Source organism: Notolepis coatsorum (assembly GCF_963971535.1).
Source record: "Notolepis coatsorum genome assembly, chromosome: 7".
Classification (NCBI taxonomy): Eukaryota; Metazoa; Chordata; class Actinopteri; order Aulopiformes; family Paralepididae; genus Notolepis; species Notolepis coatsorum.
Window position 1 is genome coordinate 74,619,880 of NC_140171.1, and position 27,713 is coordinate 74,647,592.

Sequence of the window (27,713 nt, forward strand, 5' to 3'; positions counted from 1 at the left end):
GGAGAGGAAACAGGGAACCAGTGAGATAAAAAAAAATAAGGCTGAGATTCACAGAGAATATGAGAGAAAGCAGAAAAAATTATAGAAGGTGAGAGAAAGAGGAAGAAAATTAAGGTAAAAAGGGGGGCAGGGGTTCTGAGAGAGAGAGAGACAGACAGTGCATGCTTTTCTGACTGACTGTATTTTTATTTTTTTATTTAACCACAAGGTGTCAGACTTGTCTCTATCCTTCAAGACTGCCGCAGAACAATATTGAACATACAGAAATGTGTTCGGAGGCAGTGTTTGGATCAGGCACATGCCCAGGCAGATCGTTTAGCTCTGCCACAAAGTATTTTTACAAACCACCATCTTCTCTTCAAACAAGGCAGAATAGCCATGAAAATCAAGATATCCTTATTACAATGACATTATGTCCCTCCCTCCAAATAATTTCCCCTTACCTCAAGCCTTTGTCATTCATGATGTTTCTGCACTGGCCTGGTTCAGATACATGTTGTGTGATTTAAAGTGCACAACAAATAAAAACACAACCACTATGTCATACTTTCAAACCTGATTTATCTCATTAACTAAATAAATTCAATCAACAGGGTGCGCTATCTAACAAAACACATAGTCAAGCAAAAAGAATAAGAAAAAATTACAACAGAACTGATGGACAGACAGACTGCATGATGCTTCAGCACTGCTAAGTTCAACTAATAGAAAACAGTTAGAAACTGCAAGCTAAAGGGTTTCACCATGTCAACACAATCATGAACAGTTTTCTCAGATTAGCATTTAAATCATATAGTTGAGACTCAAAAGACATAATAGTCTCTTGCCTTTGGATCCAGGTTATTGACAACAAAGAAACAATAGGAACATTCTGTTGATCTGTTTTGGGTCCTGACAGTTTAAGAAACTATGTTCAATTTAGATGCTTTTGAGAGGCCCGACCCTAATCAACAGTGTTTGATGGTGATGAAGTCCCTTGGCGTCCATATCTTGTTGAATATCAACACCTGGCCTTTGGTGGGCTGCTTTCCCACTCGCCATTTCTCATGCACAGAGGAATTCAACTGATTGATTAACCATGTGGTGCCCGAAATGTCTTTAATGAAGGCCACTCCAAAGTAAAACAGTTTTGGAAAATTTAACATGAACATATTCATGAAAATATTTGACTTTCCTTTACATGTTTTATATGACATACATGACATATTTCTCACGCATTACACTGCCCGATAAAATTTATGTAACCTGACACATATGACATACTTTATAAAAATTCACCATTTTAAAACTAAACTTAAAGTGTATGACTTATAATTACAAAATCCTGCTGGATTTCTTATATAAAGCTTTCCATGTGGGGCATGTGGTAACTGTGACATCAAATGTGTTCAAACTGTTTACATAAAAAAAAATATCAGAGAGGCATTAAAGCCAATATTTCTAAAGTGTTTTCATGATTCTAAAATCACAGTAATTTGTTGAACAGTATCCACAGCACCAATGTCCATGAGACAAAGAAACAATATGAAATAAGGCAGGTAAAGGTAGAAGCGCAGGACAAAAGAGATTTAAGAATCCCCTTTGGCACACTAAAACTGCCACAGCTGATATTTTCCCATTTCTTAGTTTTAGGAAGACATCTAAAAACAGACATAATCTTGAGCCGTAGTTGTAATTGACCAATAGGACAGCTTCTTACTCCTTCTTCTCCTCCCCCTAGTTTGCTTACATACAGTGTCTGCACAAAACCAAATCATGTTTGAGTGGTTGCCATGGTGCTGAAAATGTACAGCAGTGCATCATATCGTTGCCAAAACAATGTTAAGACATTGCAGGTGGTGCAACCGTTTCATATGACCTTGAAAGGAACAATGTCAGAATAAAAGGGCTACATTTCGTGGCAGAAAATAAACACACCAATTGGGATTAATCATTGTCCGACCTAGACAAACAAGAACACTTCCCATGGAGATACACACTGAAAAGTAAATCTTAGTTTATAAGAGGCTTATAGCCTACATGAAACCAGCCATTAACAGTCGGGTGATGTACAACCATGTCACATTCGACCACAAAGTTCAGCTCCAGTAAATAACAACAAACAAAAAACAAAAACAAACAAACAAACACAAATGATCAACAAAACATACTTGCTGTCAAATTGTATTCAAAATCCTTTCAAATACTCCAGAGCCTCTTGGGTTTCTTAGCTCCCCCAACAAGAAACAGTCGTGTTGTTATTTCTATTTTTTTATGTATATTTATTTACTACCGCTGCGACTTGTGCTGCTGGAACAGTTTAATAATTTTTCCAACTGCCATGATGTTATATATGTTGACATCAACAAAACTGTCTGTTGGTGCTGTAAGAAGATCTGACTTCAAATATGCAGAAATAACTTTGGAAATAACGAGTGTTCCATTGTGCTCATTGTATGTCACAAATAAATACAGTATATAATGGGCAGGTCTCACAGTAGCCAGGTTTACATATGTATACAGTATATATCCATCACTGAAGAGTCTATCCAAGGACAAACACAAACTACAAGATAGCTATTAAGCGCAGTGATTCCTACATACAAGTTCAGAAGATCAGGGGGGGGGGGGTCTTCCATAATCTTCTCAAAAGCTTTCTTGGAGCACACCCAACCTATATTATTAGTCTTGGATGGCAACCGCTGGTGCTTCATTTAGTTATAGAAATCTTGGTGCTTAATTAGCTGAACAAATCTTAGTAGTGTGTGTCCACCTTGAACCAACATCAGTAGGAAACTGTGAGTAATAACAGCATCAGTTAATTTACAGTAGATAATAGAACTCAATAAAATCCTGTTAAAAAACAACCCCTGAAGCCTTTCTGTACGCCCCAGAGACACTTGAAAAGATATTAAAAGACTGCAAACAAGATGGCGTCAAATCATGTATTCAATCTAGCCTGGGAAGACAGCTATAATATCACAGTGGATATTGACTTGTATTGCCTTGACAAAAAACATTTCCCGTCTTAGGTGAGTGGCACGTTTTAATCCTATCTAAATACCAACAAGTGTCTGAGGGGGTAGAAGAAGTTCACACTGCCAAAAATAACATGTTTAGGACGTTTCTTGATGAACCTGAATATGAGATTAAAAAACTTTTTTGCAGGGCAGAGGTCTGTTATAAACCGAGACCACAGAGTCACTGCAGAGCATGTCGGAGCATGGGTATAGGCTGTCATCAGAGGGAGGTGGAGCTTGGAGAGGTGGAGGGAGGAGGGGTGGGATGTGCTAGATGGGTCCTGGCTTCTACACGTTTATCCGACACTTGGGGAAGATAGGTCCTCCTTCAAGCCTTCTCTTTCTTACTGTGAAGGGAAACAGGGATGGAGGGAAGAGATGGACAGAGTGAAAGAGGGGGGAGAGCAAGAGAGAGAGAGGAGACAGAAAGAGCAGATGATGGAAGGGGTGATGATGGACAGAGAGAGGAGGGGAGAGAGAAGGAAGGGAGAGAGGAGGAGGGGACAGCCAATGAGACAGAAAAATGGGTGGAGATAAAGGAAGAACATTAGAAAATACAATCTCAGTGTTCAATGAATCCTATTTAATCAGACACACAATAGTTTTTAGAACAAGAAGGCAGTGCTTGGCAGAAAGCAGAGAGGCTAGAGGCAAATCAGACAGAGGACTGCAGCTGTGGGGTGAGAAAGAAAAGAGACTACTAAAACATTTAAGTCACATCACCATTTTTCCCCTCTAGGTGGATGAAACAACAACAGCGCTTTGGCAGAGAGCTCTGCAATGAAGTGCCAAGGGAGTACCCTGGGAAGTACCGAAGCTTCTGAGGAGAGAGAGACGTTTGGAAGTGAAGGGAAGACAAGAGAAGTACAGAGACTAGGAAAGTTAGGAAACCCAGCAGCCAGCTACAGGAGAGAGAGAGAGAGAGAGAGAGAGAGAGAGAGAGAGAGAGAGAGAGAGAGAGAGAGAGAGAGAGAGAGAGAGAGAGAGAGAGAGAGAGAGAGAGAGAGAGAGAGAGAGAGAGAGAGAGAGAGAGAGAGACTAGGAATGTTTTTAAACTAGTTGAGGTTTTGAAGAATGTAGCCTCCAAGGAATCTCATACAGATGTAGCCTCCAAGGAAAAGCAGGGAGAGTCCAAAGAGGAGGGTCAAAAAGAAAGATGAGAGAAAATCAAAAGACTTCACGATGTGGGGGAACTTTTCATTCAGCCTGCTCGTCAGAATATATATGAATATATATATATAAGTGTTACTTGAAGGTGACAATAATACATTCCCTTTCATCTCCCTTTAAATCACAGGGAAGGAAGTCCTTTTCTTTCCCTGCTCAACTCTAATTAAAGACATAGTCTCTCATTCTAAGTCCCAAGCGCATTCAAACCATATTACTAATTCTGACCATGTAGTGAGTAAGGAGTGCAACAGCAAAAGATCCCAAACCATGAGAAACCAGATTCTGGTGGAGAAGGAGAAGAATAGAGGCCTAGCAGAGAGTGGGGGAACATTAATGCTTTAAATTCCAACTCAATTCTATTTCAGAAGAGTTTGAAGGGTTAAAGAAGAGAGGTGATGAATGAATGAATGAATGAATGAATGAATGAATGAATGAATGAATGAATGAATGAATGAATGAAAACTTTATTAACAGATTGCAGAATGGGTACAGTACAGTACAGCTCAATACATACAATTGTTAAGGGGATGCAGACCAGAGAAAGACTTTCGTCTTGTTTACATCAGGGTCCCCCATTTTCAATTCATCGTAACATATATGACATACATGACATACAGATAGACAGTACTGCTCCATCTATACATTTATGACATACCAGATTTGCAATTACAGTACTGTTTGTGATACAAAAAGAGTCCAGAAAGAAAAGAGTATATACATTAGGCGTGGAAACTGTACATTGGATTGGGTAGGTGGGGGTGGGGGGGGACTGTGCATTGGAGGTGGTTGGGTGGGTGGGGGGGGGGGGGGGGGGGGGGGTTGGTTAGGAGTGGGGGGGGGGGGGGGGTTGGGTAGGAGGGGTGGGTGGGGGACACTGTACAACTGTACAAACAACACTGTACATTGGATTATTGACAAGACCATACTTGGTAATTTACTGTACATTGGAGGGGGTTGTGTTCGGACATTTACAGGGGCCAGTTTCGAGTTGCAGTCTCCCTTAGGTGTTTTTTGAGAGTGTTTTTGAAAGTGGGTAGTGATTCACATTCCTTTACAGCTTTGGGTAGGGCGTTCCACATTGATGTGGCATAATTGCAAAACGTGTTTAGTCCCTTGTTTGAGCCGAATCTGGGTTTAACATGATTTGTGGAGCTCCCTCTGGTGTTGTGATCGTGGTATTCACTGACCTTTGGGAAGTATTTTGTCATGTACATGGGTACCTTGGTCGTGTAGTGTATCTTGTAGACCAGGCCCATTGCAAGTTGCTGTACTCTGTCGTCTACTCTAAGCCATCCTAGGTTGTCAAAGTGGGCAGGGGTGAGGTGGGTTCTAGGAGTAAGGTCAAGCAGTAGTCTGACCAGTTTGTTTTGAGATGTTTGTAATTTTGTTTTTAGCGCCTTTGAGGTGCTTTGGTACCATGAGGTGCAAGCATAGTCGTAGTACCCTTGAATGAGTGCTCCTGCTAGAGTCTTCAGGGTATTCTTGTTTACCAGTGAGGAGATCCGGTACAAGAATCGAGTTTGTTGGTTGACTTTTTTTATTACATTGGATGCCATTTTGTCACAGGAAAGATTTGCCTCTAGGATGGAACCCAGGTAGGTAATATCTTCTTTCCTTGTGACAATATTGTGACCCACTGTAACTGAGAAGCCGTCGGTCTTGCTGAGTTTGTTATTTGAACCGAAGAGAATGGACTCTGTTTTGCCCATGTGTAATGATAGTTTGTTATCAGCGAGCCATATGCATATTTTGCCTAGTTCTGAGCTGAGGGTTTTTTCAACCTGTAACTTGTTCTTGTCAGAGACCAGCAGGGCTGAGTCGTCCGCAAACAGGAACAAGTTGCAGTCACAAGCTGACGACATGTCATTTGCATAAATTAGGAACAGTAGCGGACCTAGTATGCTTCCTTGTGGAACACCACAGTTTACTGTGAGGGGGGGGGATAGGGTACCGTTTACCTCCACCATCTGCTCTCTCCCCTCCAGGTAGGATTGCATCCAGCTCACTGATAGACTATCAAAACCAATTGCTTTTAGCTTGTCAATCAGAATGGTGTGATTGACAGTGTCGAAGGCCTTTTGTAGGTCCAGCATGACCATGCCGCAGTATTTGCCCGCGTCCACCTCTTGTTTGATGTGGTCGTTTAAATAGAGAAGGCATGTGTCAGTGGAGTGGGATGTTCTGAAGCCAGATTGGAATTCGTAGATTAGATTTTTTTCCGCAAGGTATTTTTCGACCTGTTCGTATACAATTTTTTCCATGACTTTCGAGATGGAGGTAAGGATAGAAACAGCGCGGTAGTTGCCTGGGTCTAATTTACTGCCTTTTTTGTGCAGAGGGGTCACTCTCGCAATTTTGAAGTCCTTGGGGACGTGTCCCTGTTTTATGGAGAGGTTTATTATGTGTGTGATGACTGGGGTGATGGCGGCTGCTGAGTCTCTGAGGAATTTGGAGGGGATGTTGTCATGGCCAGTGGCCTTGTTGGGTTGGAGGGCGCTCAGTTTTTTGAGTACCTCATCTGTTGTTACCATTTCCAGTTTGAAGTCGTCTTTGTGGACCCCTAGGTTCTTGTAGTATGCTACTATGTGTTCTACCCCATAATGCCCTGAGTGGGAGGGTAGTTTGTTTACCAGTGTTGTGGCTATGTTTGTGAAGAAACTATTTAAGTAATTGGCTACATCCAGCTTTTCTGTGATGAGCGTGTTGTCCGTCTTTATGTTTATGTTTGAGAATCTGGTTTTAAGTTTTTTACTGCAGCCTAGTTGGTTATTATCATTTCTTAGTCTGTTTCTTTCCAGTTTGAGTTCAGTCACGTGGGCTTGGAGTTCACTGCTCGTGCTTATGTTAAGCTTTGACTGACTTTTACGAAACTCAGAGCATTTTTTGTCTCTGGTTTTCATAGCGGTCAGTATTTCAGCGTGCATCCACGGCTCAGCGCGATTTTTTACCCTAGTGGTTCTTAGGGGGGCCATGTTGTTTAGTATCGTTGAAAATTTGGTTTTGAAGCCAAGCCATGTTTCTTCAACCAGTGTACCATTGAGCTCGTCTGACAAGTCCAGACTTTCCAGTTCAAGGTTAAAGGCCTCGCTAGAGTAGGTTTTTAGGTCTCTAGATGTGACTGTTTTGTGACAGCCATGATCATGAAAAAAGAAGAAGAAAACAAGAAAGATGAAGATGGAGAGCACGGGGGGATATATAATTGAACCCTTGCACTGGAGAACTATATAACTCTTGTTTTGAAAATGTTAGGACATTTGCAGTTGTAAAGTCAATCCAAATCACTTGGAATGTCAATGTGATACACCACACGAAGTACTCAGCCTCTGCTGTCTTTAATTGCCCTTCTAAGGTTTCTCTCCTCCACACTGCCTGTGGTGCATTTTTCCCTATTGTTAGGTTTTAGTGAGTTTTTCCTTATCTTCGCGTGGGGTTTGTCTGGGAGTGCTTGCATTCATTCATTTATTTGCATTTATTTTAAATTTGTTGGACCTTATGGTGTTCTTGTTTTGTTCTTGACTTATTGTTATGTTTCTTCTTGACTTGTTTAAAGAAGACGTGTCCGGCCCATGGGGACATTAACGTGTGTTGTCGGGCCTTACAAATAAATTTGATTTGATTTGATTTGATTTAACTAGGAATGAACTAGGGATGATCAGATCGGATCGGACAAGATGGAATTGGAGCCGATCACAGCATATTTTAATTGATCGATGTTGATCTGTATCGGCTATATTAAACCCGAAAAATAAATGAAAACTGTGATGTAGGCCATTTTCTTTCTTTAAGCAGAGCTATTAAATTACCAAGCACATCTCACCTACATTGGAGTGGTTTTACTAACTTTAACAGACTTGAAGTGTGCAGCTCAGTATCGGCATAATACTCAATATTAAATTACTTGGATCGGGATTAGGGGCAAAGGGAGTTCCCTGGAATGAGCACAACACCACGTTTAGATAATAAAAAAAATATTTAAAACAGAGCTATATGGTTAATCATCTGAGGTACTCAATTACAAAAAGGAATGTACAAAAAGCAGGTATTTGCAGCCTTGAGAAGAAGTGGGGAAGAAAATGTATAAAAAAGAAAATGTTACGAATGAAAAAAAAGATATAAAAAACAGGAGATACTGAAAAAGGCTGCAAGCTGTGAACAGAATATAAATGATTCAAATAAGAAAAATGAAAGAAGACACTTGTGAAGAAAAGCAGGGAAGAATTCACAGTGGAAGAAATGAAATGTAAGATTCAGGTACGAAACAGAAACTTTGATTGTAGAAGCGGGAGAAACGGCACCAGGCAGAGCGTTGAAAAAAGAGGAGTGGATGTTTTTTTTATCCTTTTTTTTTGTTTTTACTTGGACGTAGACTTGAACTTCTTCCCGAAGGCTCTCTCCAGCTCGGGGACGGACAGGGTGAGGGTGAAGGAACCGTCTGAGTCCGACCTGACTACCCGAGCTACAACACAAACAGGGGTTGCATGATGTTATGATACCCACTATACACACACACAACGGCGCACTCACAAAACATACATGACACACTTAAACGTGACAGATGCACAAACATTGCATGAGTGACTGTGTGTTTTCTAGAGAGGGAACTGACCTCAGAACAGCCTATTGTTGATGGGATGCTCTCTTACCCCTAATAAAGGGGTATCAGCTGCTCCAGGTCAATCTCTCATTCTCTCTCCCCCTCTTTCATTCTCTCACACACACACACACACACACACACACACACACACACACACACACACACACACACACACACACACACACACACACACACACACACACACACACACACACACACACACACACACACACACACACACACACACACACACACACACACACACACACACACACACACACACACACACACACACACACACACACACACACACACACACACATTCCTCTCCTCACTTTCCCTGACATGAGAAATGTATCTCTCTCTCCCTCTCCCTCCTTCCATCCCTCATCCCTCCCTCTCTCTCTCCCCAGTGCTGATGTCATGATCCAGGAAGGCAGTTGGCTGTTGATGCCAAGGCACTGTTTTAAATGGCTGAGACTTTCTAACTGTACCGACCAATGACATCAGCCTGATTCTTCTGTTAGAGGCTGATTAGAGCACAGCCATATAAGCTATAACTGCCTACTGATGCAGAGAATAACAGCTGCCGCTGCCAAGTGCAATAGTCCTGAATGGCTTTGAACGGGGTAGGGTACCTTGCAGGCTGCTGGTAAATGCCGAAAAACACACTGGCTCATTTATAAAGTGCCTGACGGATCCATGAACGTTTATCCTATAGAATTGGAAATTATAGAATGGCCACACCTATTAAAATGGATTATATAAAAAAAAAGAAGAGACTCAGAGAATTGATGTTACCATGGCAATGGTATAATTTGAATGAACATTCCAACTTTCTGAGTCTCATGCACTGTCCATACCACTGTTCTATAATAAAATTTATATCATAAGAAATTATTAAATCTATCCATAGACGCATATTACTCCATATATTGTATACCATGCAATACTTTGATGCACATAATATTGTATGTTATGATATACTGTACACTGTCTTTGTCCTGTGAGATCCTACTTTACCTACAGTCAAACCCTGTCAGTTGTATTTGCACCAATGTCATCAAAAAAGGTCCTGTACATTCCTCATATCTAGGTGAATACAGCGTTTCTGATGCAGGCATGTGTGTCTGCACAATACAGCCTGTGTACTGTACTCTACTCCACTTTATATCTGCCTGTGTACCGTACTCTACTCCACTTTATATCTGCCTGTGTACTGTACTCTAATCCACTTTATATCTGCCTGTGTACTGTACTCTACTCCACTTTATATCTGCCTGTGTACCGTACTCTACTCCACTTTATATCTGCCTGTGTACTGTACTCTACTCCACTTTATATCTGCCTGTGTACTGTACTCTACTCCACTTTATATCTGCCTGTGTACTGTACTCTACTCCACTTTATATCTGCCTGTGTACTGTACTCTACTCCACTTTATATCTGCCTGTGTACTGTACTCTACTCCACTTTATATCTGCATGTGTACTGTACTCTACTCCACTTTATATCTGCCTGTACTGTACTCTACTCCACTTTATATCTGCCTGTGTACCGTACTCTACTCCACTTTATATCTGCCTGTACTGTACTCTACTCCACTTTATATCTGCCTGTGTACTGTACTCTACTCCACTTTATATCTGCCTGTGTACTGTACTCTACTCCACTTTATATCTGCATGTGTACTGTACTCTACTCCACTTTATATCTGCCTGTACTGTACTCTACTCCACTTTATATCTGCCTGTGTACCGTACTCTACTCCACTTTATATCTGCCTGTACTGTACTCTACTCCATTTTATATCTGCCTGTATACTGTACTCTACTCCACTTTATATCTGCCTGTGTACTGTACTTTACTCCACTTTATATCTGCCTGTGTACTGTACTCTACTCCACTTTATATCTGCCTGTACTGTACTCTACTCCACTTTATATCTGCCTGTGTACTGTACTCTACTCCACTTTATATCTGCCTGTACTGTACTTTACTCCACTTTATATCTGCCTGTATTGTACTCTACTCCACTTTATATCTGCCTGTGTACTGTACTCTACTCCACTTTATATCTGCCTGTACTGTACTCTACTCCACTTTATATCTGCCTGTGTACTGTACTCTACTCCACTTTATATCTGCCTGTGTACTGTACTCTACTCCACTTTATATCTGCCTGTGTACTGTACTCTACTCCACTTTATATCTGCCTGTGTACTGTACTCTACTCCACTTTATATCTGCCTGTGTACTGTACTCTACTCCACTTTATATCTGCCTGTGTACTGTACTCTACTCTACTTTATATCTGCCTGTACTGTACTCTACTCCACTTTATAACTGCCTGTGTACTGTACTCTACTCCACTTTATATCTGCCTGTACTGTACTCTACTCCAGGGGTTCTCAACCTTTCTGCTGCCAAGGCACCCCTGTGTCCAAAAAAAGATTCCAGGGCACCCCTACATACGATAAAGACTTTTGCGGTCCTGTCTTTTTTGCTACAATGATGACAAAAGTGCTTGCTTTCAAAATAACGTTTATTTAACCCATTGAAACCGGGAAACAAACAGAAAATCATGTATTTTATTTTTAAATACAGAAAAATATCAAAGTGCTCTGTTGCAGCTGCACTGTTTTCCATAAAAATAACATAGTGACCATTTATCAAACAGAAAATCATGTATTTATTTTTTTAAATACAGAAAAATATCAATAAAGTGCTATCTGTTGCACTGTTTTCCATAAAAATAACATAGTGTGACCATTTATCAAACAGAAAATCATGTATTTATTTTTTTAAATACAGAAAAATATCAATAAAGTGCTATCTGTTGCAGCTGCACTGTTTTCCATAAAAATAACATAGTGTGACCATTTATCAAACAGAAAATCGTCTGTTTATTTTTTTAAATACAGAAAAATATCAATAAAGTGCTATCTGTTGCAGCTGCACTGTTTTCTATACAAATAACATTGTGACCATTTATCAAACAGAAAATCATGTATTTATTTTTTTAAATACAGAAAAATATCAATAAAGTGCTATCTGTTGCAGCTGCACTGTTTTCAAAAAAAAATAAACTAGTGTGACCATTTCTCAAAACAGAAAATCATGTATTTATTTTTTTAAATACAGAAAAATATCAATAAAGTGCTATCTGTTGCAGCTGCACTGTTTTCTATAAAAATAACATAGTGTGACCATTTGGAAATATTATTCTAGTGAGGTGACGCTTGTTTATGACATCACATCCTGCCATTCTTTGTTGACGGTCAGGGACACAATGTTGACGTATAAAACAGCTATATATAAATGTAATCTGCAGAGTGCCTTTTACTGTTTATCTGTTAAATACAGTTTTCATTAATTCATTCACATTTTGTATCATAATAATAACAGCAGCGGATACACTCACTTTGTCTGCACTTGGCGAGTAGCCCATCACCGTAGCCCAAGCGTGTAATTAGCACGCTTGTGATCCGGTCTTGAACTTTCCATAACGTGTCTCGATAAATCCATTTGATTAGATCCAGCACTGAATGCATTTAGTAATTATTATCACGACAGCCGCCCGCTTTGCAATTCATTGATAACGGATCAGAGCCGGCTCTAACGGAGATAGGACCCGCGATGTGACGTCACACGAATGCGACTTCTCTGGAAATGCGTTAAAATCTGTTGGTAAAAGCAATGACGCCTGACGCGGACGTTAAGTTGTTTCTATAATAACTTTACGAAACGTGTGAAGACATTTTGATCGATTTCTTTTTTAGTTCATGTTATTAGATTAGGCAATTATTGTATACACATGAAGCACTAGATAGACTATTTGTTTAGTTAATAGTTGTCATTCTATATTCTTAAAGAAACATTCCCATCAGGCATCTCGCGGAACCCCTGACAGCTCTCCGCGGAACCCCTGTGTGCCGCGGAACCCCTGTTGAGAACCGCTGCTCTACTCCACTTTATAACTGCCTGTGTACTAGAGATGTTCCGATACCATTTTTTCCTTCCCGATCTGATTCCGATACCTAAGCTTTGGGTATCGGCCGATACCGATATTTATCCGATACCAGTGCATACATTAAAAAAAAATATATATATATATATTTTTTTTACAGATACTGTTATACTGTTTTTTAGTAATAACTAGAAAGTAATGGTATTTATTCAACAACAGCTGATTGTATAGATTTGTATTAGTATCATTAATCAATGAGTATGGGGCTGCAGCACTGCAGATATACCCTACTCCAATGATCCACACGGACATTAAACGGTGTTGCACTCGCTACCCAGTGGCTCTGCAGATATACCCTACTCAGTCTGTAAGCTAGTGGCAGATAGAACGTTCGAATGTTGTGATTTTTGATGCAAAATAAATATTCAACATTCTCTTTTGAAACTCCGCCTCAGACTCTTATCCTTTGGCACTTGGAACTTGCTGTACTTTGCTTGCAGGTCTGCAGCCATTATTGCTGGATTATGAATAGCACCAACTTTAGACACGGTAACGTTATCAAGCTAAGCTAGCTGACCTAGCTCGTCTTCCAGCATTGACATTTGATAACGTTAGTCAGCTAACGCTAGTCAGTAGCTACTTAACTTAAATACAATTCACCGTGGGTGCATTATTGTTGATAGACGGTCACGGACAGTGTCAGGTCCTGGAGAAAGGACAGGCGATCATCTGATTTGATGTAACGGGCGGATGTTGTTCCAACTAGCTAGCTTTTCAGCTAATGCTATCATAACACCAGCAAAACACATTCCGTCCGAGCTCCCCGTCACACCGCACTGTCGGGGACAATGGAATTTAAGAAAGTGTATCTGCTGTTAAAATGACACAGCATCACACTTTAAAACACGTTCATTTTATAATCCTCACTCTCCGCAGGACTCGGCAGAAGATAAAATACATCATGGGATCGGAGGCTACATTTCACGTGTATCGGCCGATACTGATACCAGCATTTTAGGCAGTATCGGCGGCATTTCCGATACTGGTATCGGTATCGGAACAACTCTACTGTGTACTGTACTCTACTCCACTTTATATCTGCCTGTGTGCTGTACTCTACTCCACTTTATATCTGCCTGTGTGCACATCTGCATCTGTGCTCGATGCTGACAGTGCTTGAATCAGCACCTGTATTTAGTTTAGTTTAGTTTATTTGACAAAAAGCACAAGTCATACAAAAAAAAACTCAAGGAGAACATGATAAAGTCCAGGACTTATTTCCATCATAGTCCTCCATTGTTAATACAGTAGAGGCGTTGCTATATCTTGGATGTTTTACTGATACATTCCTGTGTCTGTGCATGTCCATGTGTCTATGTGTCTGTTTATGTCCATGTGTCTGTTTATGTCCATGTGTCTATGTGTCTGTTTATGTCCATGTGTCTGTTTATGTCCATGTGTCTGTGCATGTCCATGTGGCTATGTGTCTGTTTATGTCCATGTGTCTGTGCATGTCCATGTGTCTATGTGTCTGTGCATGTCCATGTGTCTGTGCATGTCCATGTGTCTATGTGTCTGTTTATGTCCATGTGTCTGTGCATGTCCGTCCATGTGTCTGTTTATGTCCATGTGTCTGTTTATGTCCATGTGTCTGTTTATGTCCATGTGTCTGTGCATGTCCGTCCATGTGTCTGTTTATGTCCATGTGTCTGTTTATGTCCATGTCGTGTCTGTGCATGTCCATGTGTCTATGTGTCCATGGGTTTGTGAGTGTGCACAGGTGCATATGTGTCTGATGTGTCTGATGTGTCTGTGTCTGGGCCCTATTCCCCGTACCTGGTTCAACTAAGTCGATCAAAAGTCCCATTAGCCAGATTCAATTAACCCGATTTTTGAATCCAGGCTTTCCCTGTTCCTTGAACGCTGATTCAGTCTCGTTAATTCAAACCAGACTTGATACTCAGGATAATTGCGCGCGGCCGCCTCATCTGAAAAGACAGCAGGTGTCGATCGCAGAAATCCTGATTTTCTAACGGCATTGATTGATTGATTGATTGAAAACTTTATTAACAGATTGCAGAATGGGTACAATACAGTACGGCTCAATAGCCTCGCAGACAAGTTAAATGCATAATCTATAGGCACATTTTAAGTCCCTCATTACCCCAATCAATCAAATTATGTTTATTTAAATGTGCCTGCTGGCAGTAGGCTTAATGGAATGAATAATCGAATAAGATCTTGCTAGCGAAAATAATTAGTTCAACTCTTTCAGAATAAGTAGATAAAAACAAGCCCAAAGAGTATCTAATTGATACGAATTAATAGATACTTATGAGGATATCTGTACTATATGTGCTTACTGTAGGTATCATGTACTATATAAATACATGGTTCGGTTCCCAAAGTTTTCAAGGCGTGACCCCCGAAATAACATGTCAGGGAGACTTGGAGGCTATACGGTTTCACTATTAATCAGGTTTTAATCTGTTTCGGACATCATCCATACATGCATTGAATTGATTAACCTTTGGTTTATACCAGTGACACCAGTCATGTTCATCACCCTCTTGTTCATCATCAGATAACAGTTCTTGATGATGATGATAAATGTTGATAAATGCATTTTCTCAAATTCATTCATCAAAACGTCAAAGGCTTGCAATTGCTCATTCATTTTCTCAAGTCACGTCCACGTCATCAAATCCGTCAAACAGCGCATCTCCTCAGACATTTTAATCCCAGTTACAATATCATGTGAGTGACTGATACAATTCAACAATCCACAGATTCAGATTCGTCGTAATTCACATCCACAATCCATGCATAAAGACGCTTCAATTTATGCTTGAATGAAACACAATCCGGGCGCTCCGTTAAGCAAATACATCCACAGTGGAGAATATGAAACGAATCAGAGCCAAATGCCCGATAGGTTTCATTCATTAAAAATATCCCCGCGGGATTCACATTTCAGAATAAGTGTGAAATGTGTGCATGTGTGTTAAACCAACATTAAACATAAACCAACATTAAACCATCAGGATTCACAACAACACCTAGAATCCATTGCACACATAACAAATGGATGTAATGCATACAAACACCTGTACATGGCTCGTCATGACCGTATTGTGGACATTGTGTCTGATGCGGTACGGAACATCTCACCATCTAGTGCAGGAATGTACAAACATGCTAGAGTGCTACCAGAGTGGTTTTGTCTTACCAACGATGTCTTTGCTAACATACCAAATACACCGGATGTTTTTGTTGACACCAGCCACAGGGAGGTGCTGGTCATAGAAGTAGGCTGTGCCTTTGATCTGTACATGGACCAGGCCTTCCGGGACAAGTATATCAAATACCAACCACTGCTCAATGTGATGGCCGACCTTGGGTACAGGTGTAGATATATTGTGTACTTGTACTCTGAAGTCTTGGCCATGTATACAAATGCACCATGACCGGTCTGAGAATTGCTGCAATGTCTAAAAGAAAAGCCAAACTAATGACCAAATATTGCTCTGTCTCGCAGCTTAGCCGTGTGGAGAATGAGGTGCTATGTGTACCCTTAAGTGTTCAGTGCTGCTTGGCCCCGATATATTTGATTCCCTGTTTATGTAATATAATTTGTGGAACCAACCAATAAAGTATTCATGTGTGTGTGTGTGTGTGTGTGTGTGTGTGTGTGTGTGTGTGTGTGTGTGTGTGTGTGTGTGTGTGTGTGTGTGTGTGTGTGTGTGTGTGTGTGTGTGTGTGTGTGTGTGTGTGTGTGTGTGTGTGTGAGAGACCCACCCAGGTCGTTGTTGTTCATCATGGCGTTGGAGCCGCGGAGGCGTGGGCCCTGCTGAGTGAAGTGGTAGCCGAACTTCAGCAGTGTGGTGTTCCTCTCCAGCATGCTGGCTATCTCCATCTCCACCTTGTTACCCAGAGGCTGGCTCTGAGAGAGCGAGAGAGGGAGTTAGAGAGAGGGAAAACAAGAGGGGGAGAGGGAGAGAGAGAAGGGTGAGGTGGATATGGTTGTGTATCACAACAATACCAATATTATATACAGTATGTGGCTGTAGATTTTGTCAATGTAATTGTTGTTAATTGTGGTCGCTGATGATGTCATTGTGAAATGGGGGGATCATTTCATTGTTCTTAACATGCTTTTGTGACACAATGTTGAACTTGAACTTGGAAGAGAACTAGGATGCGGGGGGTGAGGAGTAGGGCTGACCTTCGAAGCTTTTTTTGGCAATCGAAGCTTCGGGGCCGAGCTTCGATTTTAATTCGAAGCTTGGATTTTTTTTTTTTTTTATTATTATTCTTTTATTTGTTTATTTTTTATATAATTTTTTTTTAAATTTTTTTATCTTATGTTGTGGGACTTGTACAGCACTTTGGTCAACTTTGTTGTTTTTAAATGTGCTCTATAAATAAAGTGGATTGGATTAATGAATTAAGTAGCCCCTTTCGTGACTGTGACGCAGCCAACAAGGTTTCACTCGGCTGTGTGATTTAATTCAAGGTGGATCGCTGTTGTCGTTTGAACAACTTCAGATTTCATGGGAACTACCAATCCCCCAAATCAAGAATGTTTAAGATGAATGAAGTAAGATTTTGATTATTTGAAATATGGCCTGTGTAGACTAAACTATGCACAGAATTGTCAGTCTACAAGGTCCGGATTCTACATGGTCCGGCAATGTAGACCTTGTAGACTCCACTACAGACCAATTATCAGTGAATGTTCATGCATTTTTAAGAAGGGCTACTTCCACAAAAAAACAAAGAACTCACCAAAACACCTTATCTAAATGTTCTATTTCATATATGGAGATTCATATTTATTTATGTATTGCATGCATTTCTACATTTTATTTCCTATTTTGTTTATTCATCCCAGTATCTTTCTTTCTTATGTGTGGAATTCTACAAGGCATGTAGGTGTATATGTGTTTGAGGACGATATCCTTCAAACAGGCAATAGTGATGATATAATTTGGGCATTGCTGAGCTGGGTTACTTTCCTCCAGTGTATTTGTCCCCCGGCCCCACCCAATGGCCCCATGCGCGCACGTGCACACACACACACACACACACACACACAAATCGAAGTAAAAAAGATTTTTTTTTTTATTTTTTTTTAATAATTTATTATTATTTTTTTTTTTTTAAACTTCGATTTCTTTTTTTATGTTCGAAGCTTGTGCCATCGAACGAAGCTTCGAAGTATTTAAGACAGCCCTAGTGAGGAGTGAGAGATAAAGGGAATGGAGAAGAAACAAGAGAGAGTGGACAGACGAGTGCCCCTTCTAATAGAGACTGTCCAAAACGACAGAATGGGGTTAGCAGCAGGTAAGTGAATATGGTCATAAAAGGAGGAAGGAGTTTTATTGATGGAAAACGGGGATGCTCAAACCTACAGTAGGGTAGACTGTATGCAGGGCCGCCTCAGGGGGTGTGCGAGCAGTGCGGTCGCACAGGGCCCCCTTCCCGCAAGGCCCTTTTTCATCACAGACCTAAAATCTAGTTTTGCTTATATGCTTATATATTTCACATTAGACACGTTTGTAGAATGTGTCTGACTTGTTCCTGGCTCTGAGGCTCTGCAGGCAGCTCTGATGCTCTGCAGGCAGCAGAATTGGTTTCAATGAGGGGAGGGGTTACAGGTAAGGTAGCGTCTGTTGAGTTAATTGTGTGTGTCTGTGTGCGTGCCGGGGGGGGGGGGGGGCGTGAACCGACTCATTGCCAGACGTGAGCGATTCGACTCACGCTCACGGCAATGAATCGGCTCTTATGAACGAGTCGCTCATGACCGACCCATCACTAGCGTCTGACTATTTCGCGCGTGCAGCATTGGAGGTTATGCCAGCCAAGATGAAGAGGACATCGTTTGGCAGATGGACTGAAGATGAAAGTTGTTGCATGTTAGACAGTTCAGTCAGGCTAGCCAAAATTGACAAAATCCACAGCCAACTAACAATTGCCTCCGCCAACACTATCTCCCCTCCGGATTCAACCCCCCCTCCACCGACCAACCCCCCGTTTACATCCTTCACTGAAATCACCGCATCGGACCTATCCTCCATTCTCTCTACAATGAAAACTTCAACCTGCATCCTGGACCCTATCCCCTCCATCCTAGTCAAGGCTTGTCTCCCTGCCCTTTCTCCCCTAATCACCTCCATTCATCTCTATCAACAACTGCAAATCCCCCACTGCCCCCATCACTCATGGTGTCCCCCAAGGCTCAGTACTTGGTCCCCTGCTCTTCATCCTCTACATCCTTCCACTTGGTCTGATTCTCCGCCAACATGGCCTGCGTTTTCACTGTTATGCAGACGACACTCAGCTCTACCTCTCCACCAAGACTATCACTCCAGCCACTCTCTCCACCCTCAGCACCTGCCTCACAGACATCAAAACATGGATGCAAAATAACGTTCTCAAATTAAACTGCAATAAATCAGAAATCATCATTATCGGTCCAAAATCCCTCACCAGCCACACCCAGGATTTCACCCTAAATATTGATGGTACCATTGTCACCCCCTCCACTCACGTCCGTAACCTTGGCATCATCCTGGACTCCACCCTTTCTTTCCTCCCCCATGTGAACCACATAACCAAATCGGCCTTCTATTACCTCCGGAACATTGCTCGTCTTCGCCCCTCCCCATCACTCTCCGCTGCTGAAACACTGGTTCATGCATTCATATCATCAAGACTAGATTACTGCAACAGCATCCTCTACGGCTCACCAAACACTATTCTCAATAAACTCCAATATGTCCAAAACTCTGCTGCCCGCATGCTCACCTCCACCCGTCGCTCTGATCACATCACCCCTGTCCTCCACGACCTCCACTGGCTTCCAATCAAATACAGGATACATTTTAAAATACTACTCATCACATTTAAAGCCCTCAACAACCTTGCCCCTCCCTACCTGTCCGACCTCCTCCACCGTCACACGCCCACCCGTCGCCTTAGGTCTGCAGATGCCAATCTCCTAACACCTCCCACGACCAAGCTCCGGACCTGGGGCGACAGGGCCTTTGCTGCTGCTGCCCCCTCCCTCTGGAATGCCCTCCCCAGCCATATCCGTGATGCAAACACCCTGACATCTTTTAAATCAGCCCTCAAAACTCACCTTTTCAATCTTGCTTTTGACCTTCTGTCGGTTTTATTTTATTTTATTTTGTCATGTATTATTTTGTTCTGTTTTGTTCTGTTTTTTGTTTTGCCATAGTTTGTCTCTCCTGCCCATGTAAAGCGTCTTTGAGCACCTGGAAAAGCGCTATATAAAATAGATGTATTATTATTATTAAAGACAGGGACAGCTAGTTAGCTTTAGCTACGTTATAATATTGAGTGCTAACGTGTGGTTCAGTCGGGATATAGCCATGATGATGTCGGCTAGTAGCTAGCTTAGCTAAAGGCTAACTAGCGTTAGCTAACCTAGAGACAGCGCGTGCAGCATTGTTATGCCAAGATGAAGAGGATGGTCGTTCGGCAGATGAACTTCGTCAACTCCACGCGGTTGTCTCCATCCTCTTGGACGTTTGGTGAGTTTTTAATGCACTCTATTCTATTCCCGCCGTGGATCTCTCTCTCTCTCTCTCTCTCTCTCTCTTTCTCTCTCTCTCTCTCTCTCTCTCTCTCTCTCTCTCTCTCTCTCTCTCTCTCTCTCTCTCTCTCTCTCTCTCTCTCTCTCTCGGGAGCCAACCGGGCCGACTAGCTGTTGTAGTACTAGTAGCTAACGGTGTGTGGCCTGGACTTGTTGCCGGCACCGCTATGGTAAACACCACTCTGTAGTGGGACGTGTATTGCCTTCTTTTTCCCTTCTCTCTTCGTATGAGAAGAGGAAAACACAGCGGCTGTCTGAAGTGTTGGCCTGTATTGCTTTTCTCACGTTGTACAGTTTTTCAGTGGTAGCCGCATAGCTTGCTTCTGCGTTAGCTAATGGTTAGCGATAGCCGGGTTGAGCTAACTGTTAGCCAGTTAGCTGTTTAGCTACGACGTTAGCTGCCGGCTGCGCTCGGCTGGGAACGTTAGTTTGATGCTATCAGTTAGCCTAGAGTTAGCTGTTAGCTTGGGCTACGACCATTGACATTAGCCGTGAGAATAGCAGGGGGCCCTGGCACTCTGACTACGACATCATCTTTGACAGAAGATGTAGTCGGGCCTGCACCATGACAAGGCTCCGGCCATAGCTTCTTTTTGTCCCGCCAGCGAGAGGCCTTTCGTCAACGTGGAGACCTGTGTTGCGGCCTTTCGCCCTGCGTTCCTTGGTGCAGGTAAGATGTCCATTGGACATTACCCCACTCTTCCTTCCTTCCCCTCCCGAATGTTTTGTTAATAACGATGTTTTTTTCCAGGCAAAACATATGTTACTTCACAACATTTGGAGATACGACATGTGCTGTGTGTGAATTGTCTTGGTTGTTTGTGTAGCTTGGGTAGCGTTGGCCAAAGCTGTGTGTGGCCTGGTGTCAGTACCTGGCTACTCTATTTGCAGTTAGCCTATTTAGCTGATGTCGGCCCTTGGCTCCTTGCTACTTTGTTTTCTCTGGTATAGACCCTCTTCTCTTTGGATTTAAGTGTTGATCTTTGTCCTTTTGGATCTATGTATATTCATGTTGCCTTTGTGAAGTTATCTTTTCCTTCTGTTTTGTTCTTCCATTAAAAGTTGAATATCCTTTAGGGGCTCATCTTTGCTTATCTCTCTCTCATACATGCTCTCTCTCTAACACACACACACGACACACAGACATGCTCTCTCTCTCTAACACACATGCTCTCTCTCTCTCTCTCTCTCTCTCTCTCTCTCTCTCTCTCTCTCTCTCTCTCTCTTTGTAACACACACAGTCTGCCTATGGCGGCCTTTCTCGATGGCTAGGCTGTGCTCGCTGAGTCTGTACCTAGTCAAGGATCTTCAGTCACAGTGCTCAGGTATTCTGCCACTGTGTACTCTCTGTTTAGGGCCAAATAGCATTTCAATTTCTTTCCAATGTGTCTCTCTCTCTCTCTGTACACTGTATATTGACTGTAGAACGGGAGCTCTCTCTCGCTCTCTCTCTTGCTATATGTTGACTGTATCATGCCCAGCCTAGGGCAGCGCTATTATTTAAGAATATGTTAACTGTATGAATTTTTTTTTTTTTTACCTTTTTTTTTACCTTTTGGGGGGGGGGGGGGGGGGGGGGGGGTGAGGGAGCTCGCGTTTAAATCTCGCCAGGGCCTCGCATTTCTCCCAGGCGGCCCTGCCCATAGTACTCCGCCCGTTGACTGGGAAGAGGAGTACTCTACTTCCAGTCTACAGCAAACCCCAGGCTGGTGAGGAATTCCACCACCTGCCTGGTATGAGACCGGACGATCCACCTTGACCGCCAAGGACCAGAACGTCGTCAGGGCAGAATACACTTCGTAACCCCTGACGATGCAGAGGCCCCAGTGCGGCCTCCACGCACTTGGTGAAGATGCGGGGAGCCAGAGAAAAGTCGAACGGCAGCCTCTGGTACTCATACGCTAAACCAGCATGGGTCTGACACCCCCCCTCCCGATTTCTCGGGCACCAGAGAATACCGGGAGGAAAACGCCACGACGATGGCTTGCTTCGCCCACAGAGATTGGATCTCGTTGACCAGAGCTGTCACTGCTGGTGACCCTGACAATAGGGTCTGTACCAAACCTGAAAACGGGTGGGGTTGTGTAAACACAAGTCCCCGCCTCAGCGTTCTCTCCATCCACCTCGATATATGGTACTGCTGCAGCCATATGTGATGATACTCCCAAACGCACCCGCCGCCATTTGGCGCTGGTCCGCTAGGAACTGTAGATAGGCGGCCCGGTCCCACCCGCTGCGCGTAGCCAACCCTAGACCCGCTAACCGTGCGAGCAGAGCGTTCCGTGGAGTCGGGACATCGGACCCTGACACTACCCACGAGGCAATCGCACCCAAGGGGGGACCCCGACAGAAAGGGCCGGTTTGATACGGGGGAAGCTGACATCATACTAGGTGACAAAAGCTCCCCCACTGAACACCCTTCCAGCATGCTGAGGAGTTGTTCTGCAGCTGGACATGCAAGGTGTGAGGCCCCCATGGGTTCCTACACACCGTAGCCCTGCAGTGATATTACTACCACCCAAATCACGCGTGCCTGCCAGACCACTGCGGGCTCTCCGGAGTGGGAGGCATCAACGTGATACCCGGCCTGGCGAAGGCGAGGTCGGGGAAGCCCGCACTGTTTGCCTCAAAAGGTCTCGAGTCCCCCTGCTGACAACCCTTGTAGTTGACAGATGTAACACCAGGCTCAACCAAACACAGCTTATGATGTGGGAGCCGCTTGACAGCACAACATTCTCACGGACAGACCCAGTCTCAGCCATCAACTGGGTGTCAGCCCCTGTCCCCATGAGAAGCGAACGTGGGGCCGCTTGCGCTTCATTGAAGACACGCGGCCTGCAGCCAAAGGAAACAAATCAGAGCCCCTTTTCCGCTGGTGTTGGGGGAGGGAGTGACCGGAGAGCGGGCTGCACACAGCTGGACGGCGACGGTTTTTTAGGGAGTGCTCATCCAATGTAGCCGATCCCTCGGCCGCCAAGGCTGTCGACCTTGTGGACACCTGTTGACGTTGAGCCGAGGGTACCTCAGGCGGGGGAAACATGGCCGCTGGTCGAGGGCCTCGCCACAGCCGCTGGCGAGGCCCTGGCCCCGCCACCAGACACCATTTTTGACAGAAAAAAACAGCAATTCGAACAAAGTTACTAATCGCTGCTAATTCTATACCACCAGCCACCCGCCGGGCCGACTCACCTCATGGCCTCGGCCGGGCGGGCACTGTTTCAACATGCCAGAGGCAAAGGACTGATGCCACCTGCTTCATAAACACGGAGCACCAGCAACCTCCACTGTGGTGTGCACCCATGAAGGGGTTAATGAATAAATGAACTAAAACACCACCAATACACTGTAGAATGGGCTAGCCCATACACACAATGTTAAGGGGATGCGGACCAGAGAACACCAGTCCTGCATACCATTCATAATATTCACAAAAAGTACACCAGCCCTAGGCCTCAGCCCATTCACCCATGAAAAAGGTAAACAAGCCCCTGTCAATACTCCCAACAGTAGACACCGATTGACCATCAGCATGAATGGTTAAGAGGAGGGAAGACCTTTTAGAAAGACAGCCCTCAGCGGGGAATCAAAAACAGAAACAGTAACCCAGCATATAGCATAGCGTTAGCCGCACGCTCCAGGATAACCGGGAAAACAACAACGTTTACCCAGATATCCTGCCCCTTGCGCCAATACACAACTCGGTTGTCTCCCGGGACAACTCGAGCAGCATCACTAACGGCAGCATTGTTATGCCTAGTGGCGCAGATCCTACCTGGGCGCGAGTTAGCCCGATAGCTAAACATCGCGTGACGTCCCTCGATCTGCTGTCAAAAGACGAGGAAACCGCAGGACAGGCCCGACGCGCCGTTGGAACATGCCGAGAAGATTCCAGGGGCTGGCAAATCTCCGGCGAAACCCAACATTGTTCAATTTCTCTCTGCATTTCATCAACAGCTAGTTACATGGGATGCAAAGCACGTCCATGATGGAAAACGAAAAAGAGGAAGGGCAAGTGTGACCACGCCTGGTGCCTTATAGGGGGGCACTGGGGCAGGGCCTGGTCAAGTGCATGGTTGCTTTGTTTTCGTTAATGAAGTACAGTAGGTACTGGAGATGAGGTATATCTCGATATGGCGAAAGAGCGAGACGCGATTCGCCAGTACGACCATATAACTACAAAAAGGCACTCTCACTTGCCAAAATCTCATATTTTTCCAGGCTCATTAACGAAAACAAAAACAACTAAAAGTTTTTGTTTAACACTTTAAGGACCAGCCACGAGTTTATACGTGTTACGGTGCCATGCGTTGTGGACCAGAGCCACGAGTTAACTCGTGGCAAGTTGTTATTGTTTTATTCCATATTAATAACCGTATTAACATCCCCGATCGACTCTGGGGACCTACCCGCATATTTGATTTCGGCAACATGCAATACCGGCCAGATCCTCTTAGGGGCGCCATCGCTCCACTGCAGTATCATTGAGGCCGATGCTATGCAGTTTGTTTTATTTCATTCGTATATATACAACAGAAATGGCGTTTGATATAATGTGACTAGCCTTTAGCCTCATATCTAGCTCCCCAGAAAAAAGACGAGGCGAAAACTGGGATAAACCTTATATTCACGGTGCTATAAAATGACAACCAACCGATGGATTTTTATTTTCTTTAAGCCATTATGAAGGCACGGTTTATGCACTCAAGTGACAATGAGAATGGACAGATAGCAATAATATAAAGTATATATATAGCTGTTAGAAAGTACATCGGTTTGTTGACAAAGCTCGGTCCTCTGGACTATAAATCGCCGCAGGACTTTGGTCGCCAAAGTGTTAAAACAGTTGCAAAACTTACTCAGAAACAACCAAGTGCCCTAAACCATGCATTCTCGGCTAACAAATTCATTAAATTCTTTACCAAGAAAATTTATCTCATAAAAGATGAAATTGTTGGCTTACTCAACAATCAGAGTCCCTCCCAACCTCTGATGGGCTTTCCCCCTGACTTTGAATCCAGCCATACACTATGCTGCCTTGAAAATGTCTCACTTAGTGCCCTCTCTAAATTGGTTGGCACGGCTAAACCCTCAACCTGTCTGTTTGACCCTCTTCCAGAAATTCTCATCAAAAAACTCTTCCTAACTCTAGGCCCTGCCCTACTCAATATCTTCAATACCTCCTTGTTTACTGGCGTGGTGCCCCTGGCCTTTAAATCAGCCGTCATTAAACCACTACTTAAAAAACCGAACCTCGACCCTCTAATCTTAAAAAATTACAGACCCATCTCCAATCTTCTGTTCCTATCCAAAATATTAGAACGGATTGTCGCAACGCAACTTACTGACCATCTATCAAACAATAATCTTAATGAATCTTTTCAATCTGGATTTGGAGCCTTACACTCCACCGAAACAGCGGTTACCAAAGTCACAAATGTCTTACTGCTCTCTCTTGACTCAAACCTAACTTCTGTGCTCTTATTGCTTGATCTCAGTGCAGCCTTTGATACTATTGATCATTCGATTCTTCTAGGTCGGCTTGAGAATCATGTTGGCATTCGGGGTCACGCACTTGCTTGGTTTAAATCTTATTTAACTGATAGAACACACTGCATGGTCTAGACTGCAAGCTTAGCTTCCCCCACCAGAAAATTAAGCAGTTGCCATTTTTTCTTATTTAATTTTTTATATCCTGCTCCAAAAATATAACCAATAACAGAGAAGGTTTCACCAAAATGCCTGAAAACGTCGGTGAGCAGCTCAAATAGCCATGAAAGCCTGTTACACTCTAAAAATGCATGAAAAACAGTCTCAGTTAACCCACAGAAAGGACATTTATTATCCACCTCTGGGTTGATGATAGAAACAAAAGCGTTCACTGCCACAGCACCATGCAGAATCCTCCACTGAAGGTCTGCCGTTTGTTTTTTTAAAGGAGGTTTGTATAAAACCCTCCACACAGGTTGAGTGTCACTACCTGCATACAGCCTGCTCCTCCATACAGTGTCTGTTGGATTCTGATCAATCAGCCAGTATCACTTCTTCATCTGTTTGGCTTGTGTTATCATCTCTCCATCCACTGACCCTGCATTGTGTTTATTTTCTTTGACGTCTTCACATACTGGCTGTACAATCCTTATCATTCCCCGTTAATGCAATCCGCAACCATAATAATTTGACACTAGGCAGCGTAGTCCTTTTCTTGAAAAAGCGTGGTTTATTACATAAACAAAAGCCTCAGATCAGATGTTATCAGATTGTGTTGTCCCTGCGAAAGTCTCTGATGGAACACTAAAGTTCATTATTCGAATGATCTCCTGTTACCCGGCTCGGTGATCGTTGCAGCCTGGCTGTTATCCCAAAGCCTTTTCTGTGGTCGTGCCACGTCAGTCCTTTCCCCGCGAGGAGAGGGGGAGGGGGAATCGCTTCCAAGTCCCTGATCAAGCTTCTTCTCTTCTGTGTGGTTCGTATCTCAGTCTGCCCTTACCCGGAAGAAAACGTACTTTTCTATATTCTCGCCATAGCAACGACAGGCCCGGCCTCTCTTCGGTCGCTATGTGACGCGCTGTCATGGTAACAACCTTTAACACACATAAAACGCCGTTTCTAATGATGTCAAACCTCTCCCCATCGCTCCGACCCACCCCTCTTGCTGCTTATCAGTTTGTTTATGTGCCGATGGCGACCTCGGCATGCCCTGAGCTCTATCTCAGTCTGCTGCTGCAACACCCTCTGCCTGCCAGCGCTATTAAGATCTATAGATTTGTCTCAGTAGATGCTCTTAAAGCTCATCTCTATATATCAGTTATAAACCAAATGTACATTGAAAAACACAGATTTCTTTCAGTGTCCACTCTGTTATTTAGCCATTTCTTATTAATTATTTTGACACAGTTTCTGTACCATGATTTCCTATCCATTTTGTATAATGTTGAGTCCTTTATAAAAAGTAGAGGACCAGACATTTCTCCCAGTACAGGGCTCAGGTAGACATTTGGAAACTCACCTCCTGTTTGTCCGGTTTTAATGCTCCATTGCTGTATAAGCTAAGCATGCCCAGCTCCTTGACAGTCAAACTCTGTCTCCAAAGATCCAGCATCCTTGTTGCATAGCGCTGCAACCTCAGGCCCAATAAAGAGCACACAGCCTGAGCATCTTTTAACTCTGGTCCTGCTGTGTCTGCCAGTTGTCTCAGGCCTACCACTTCGGCAGCACACAGCAGTCCAGTCAGCCCAGGGCTTGCACAGTCGCTTATGTCCATTCTTGCACCGTGAACAAGAGGCTCCTCCAGTAACCAGTGCAACGAGTTAGTAGAAGCAGTTCTTATACACTTGAAAAGTGTCCAACACTTAAAAAAAA

The 27,713-nt window shown here is 43.3% G+C and overlaps 1 protein-coding gene across 2 annotated transcripts in view; it reads right to left on the reverse strand.

Moving 5' to 3' along the window:
- Window positions 1-596: 596 nt before the first annotated feature.
- tmod1 (tropomodulin 1) overlaps window positions 597-27,713 on the reverse strand; it is a 259,845-nt gene continuing 232,728 nt past the window's right edge. Inside the window, exons 10-12 of one of the 2 annotated variants that reach the window (XM_084318114.1) lie at window positions 16,532-16,676; window positions 8,526-8,625; window positions 597-3,346 (exon numbers count right to left, since the gene is read on the reverse strand). In XM_084318114.1, the coding sequence (XP_084174240.1) occupies window positions 3,328-3,346; window positions 8,526-8,625; window positions 16,532-16,676 (264 nt within the window). In that variant the 3' untranslated portion in view covers window positions 597-3,327. The remainder of the gene's footprint in view (window positions 3,347-8,525; window positions 8,626-16,531; window positions 16,677-27,713) is intronic. The other variant, XM_084318115.1, reaches the window with a different exon arrangement.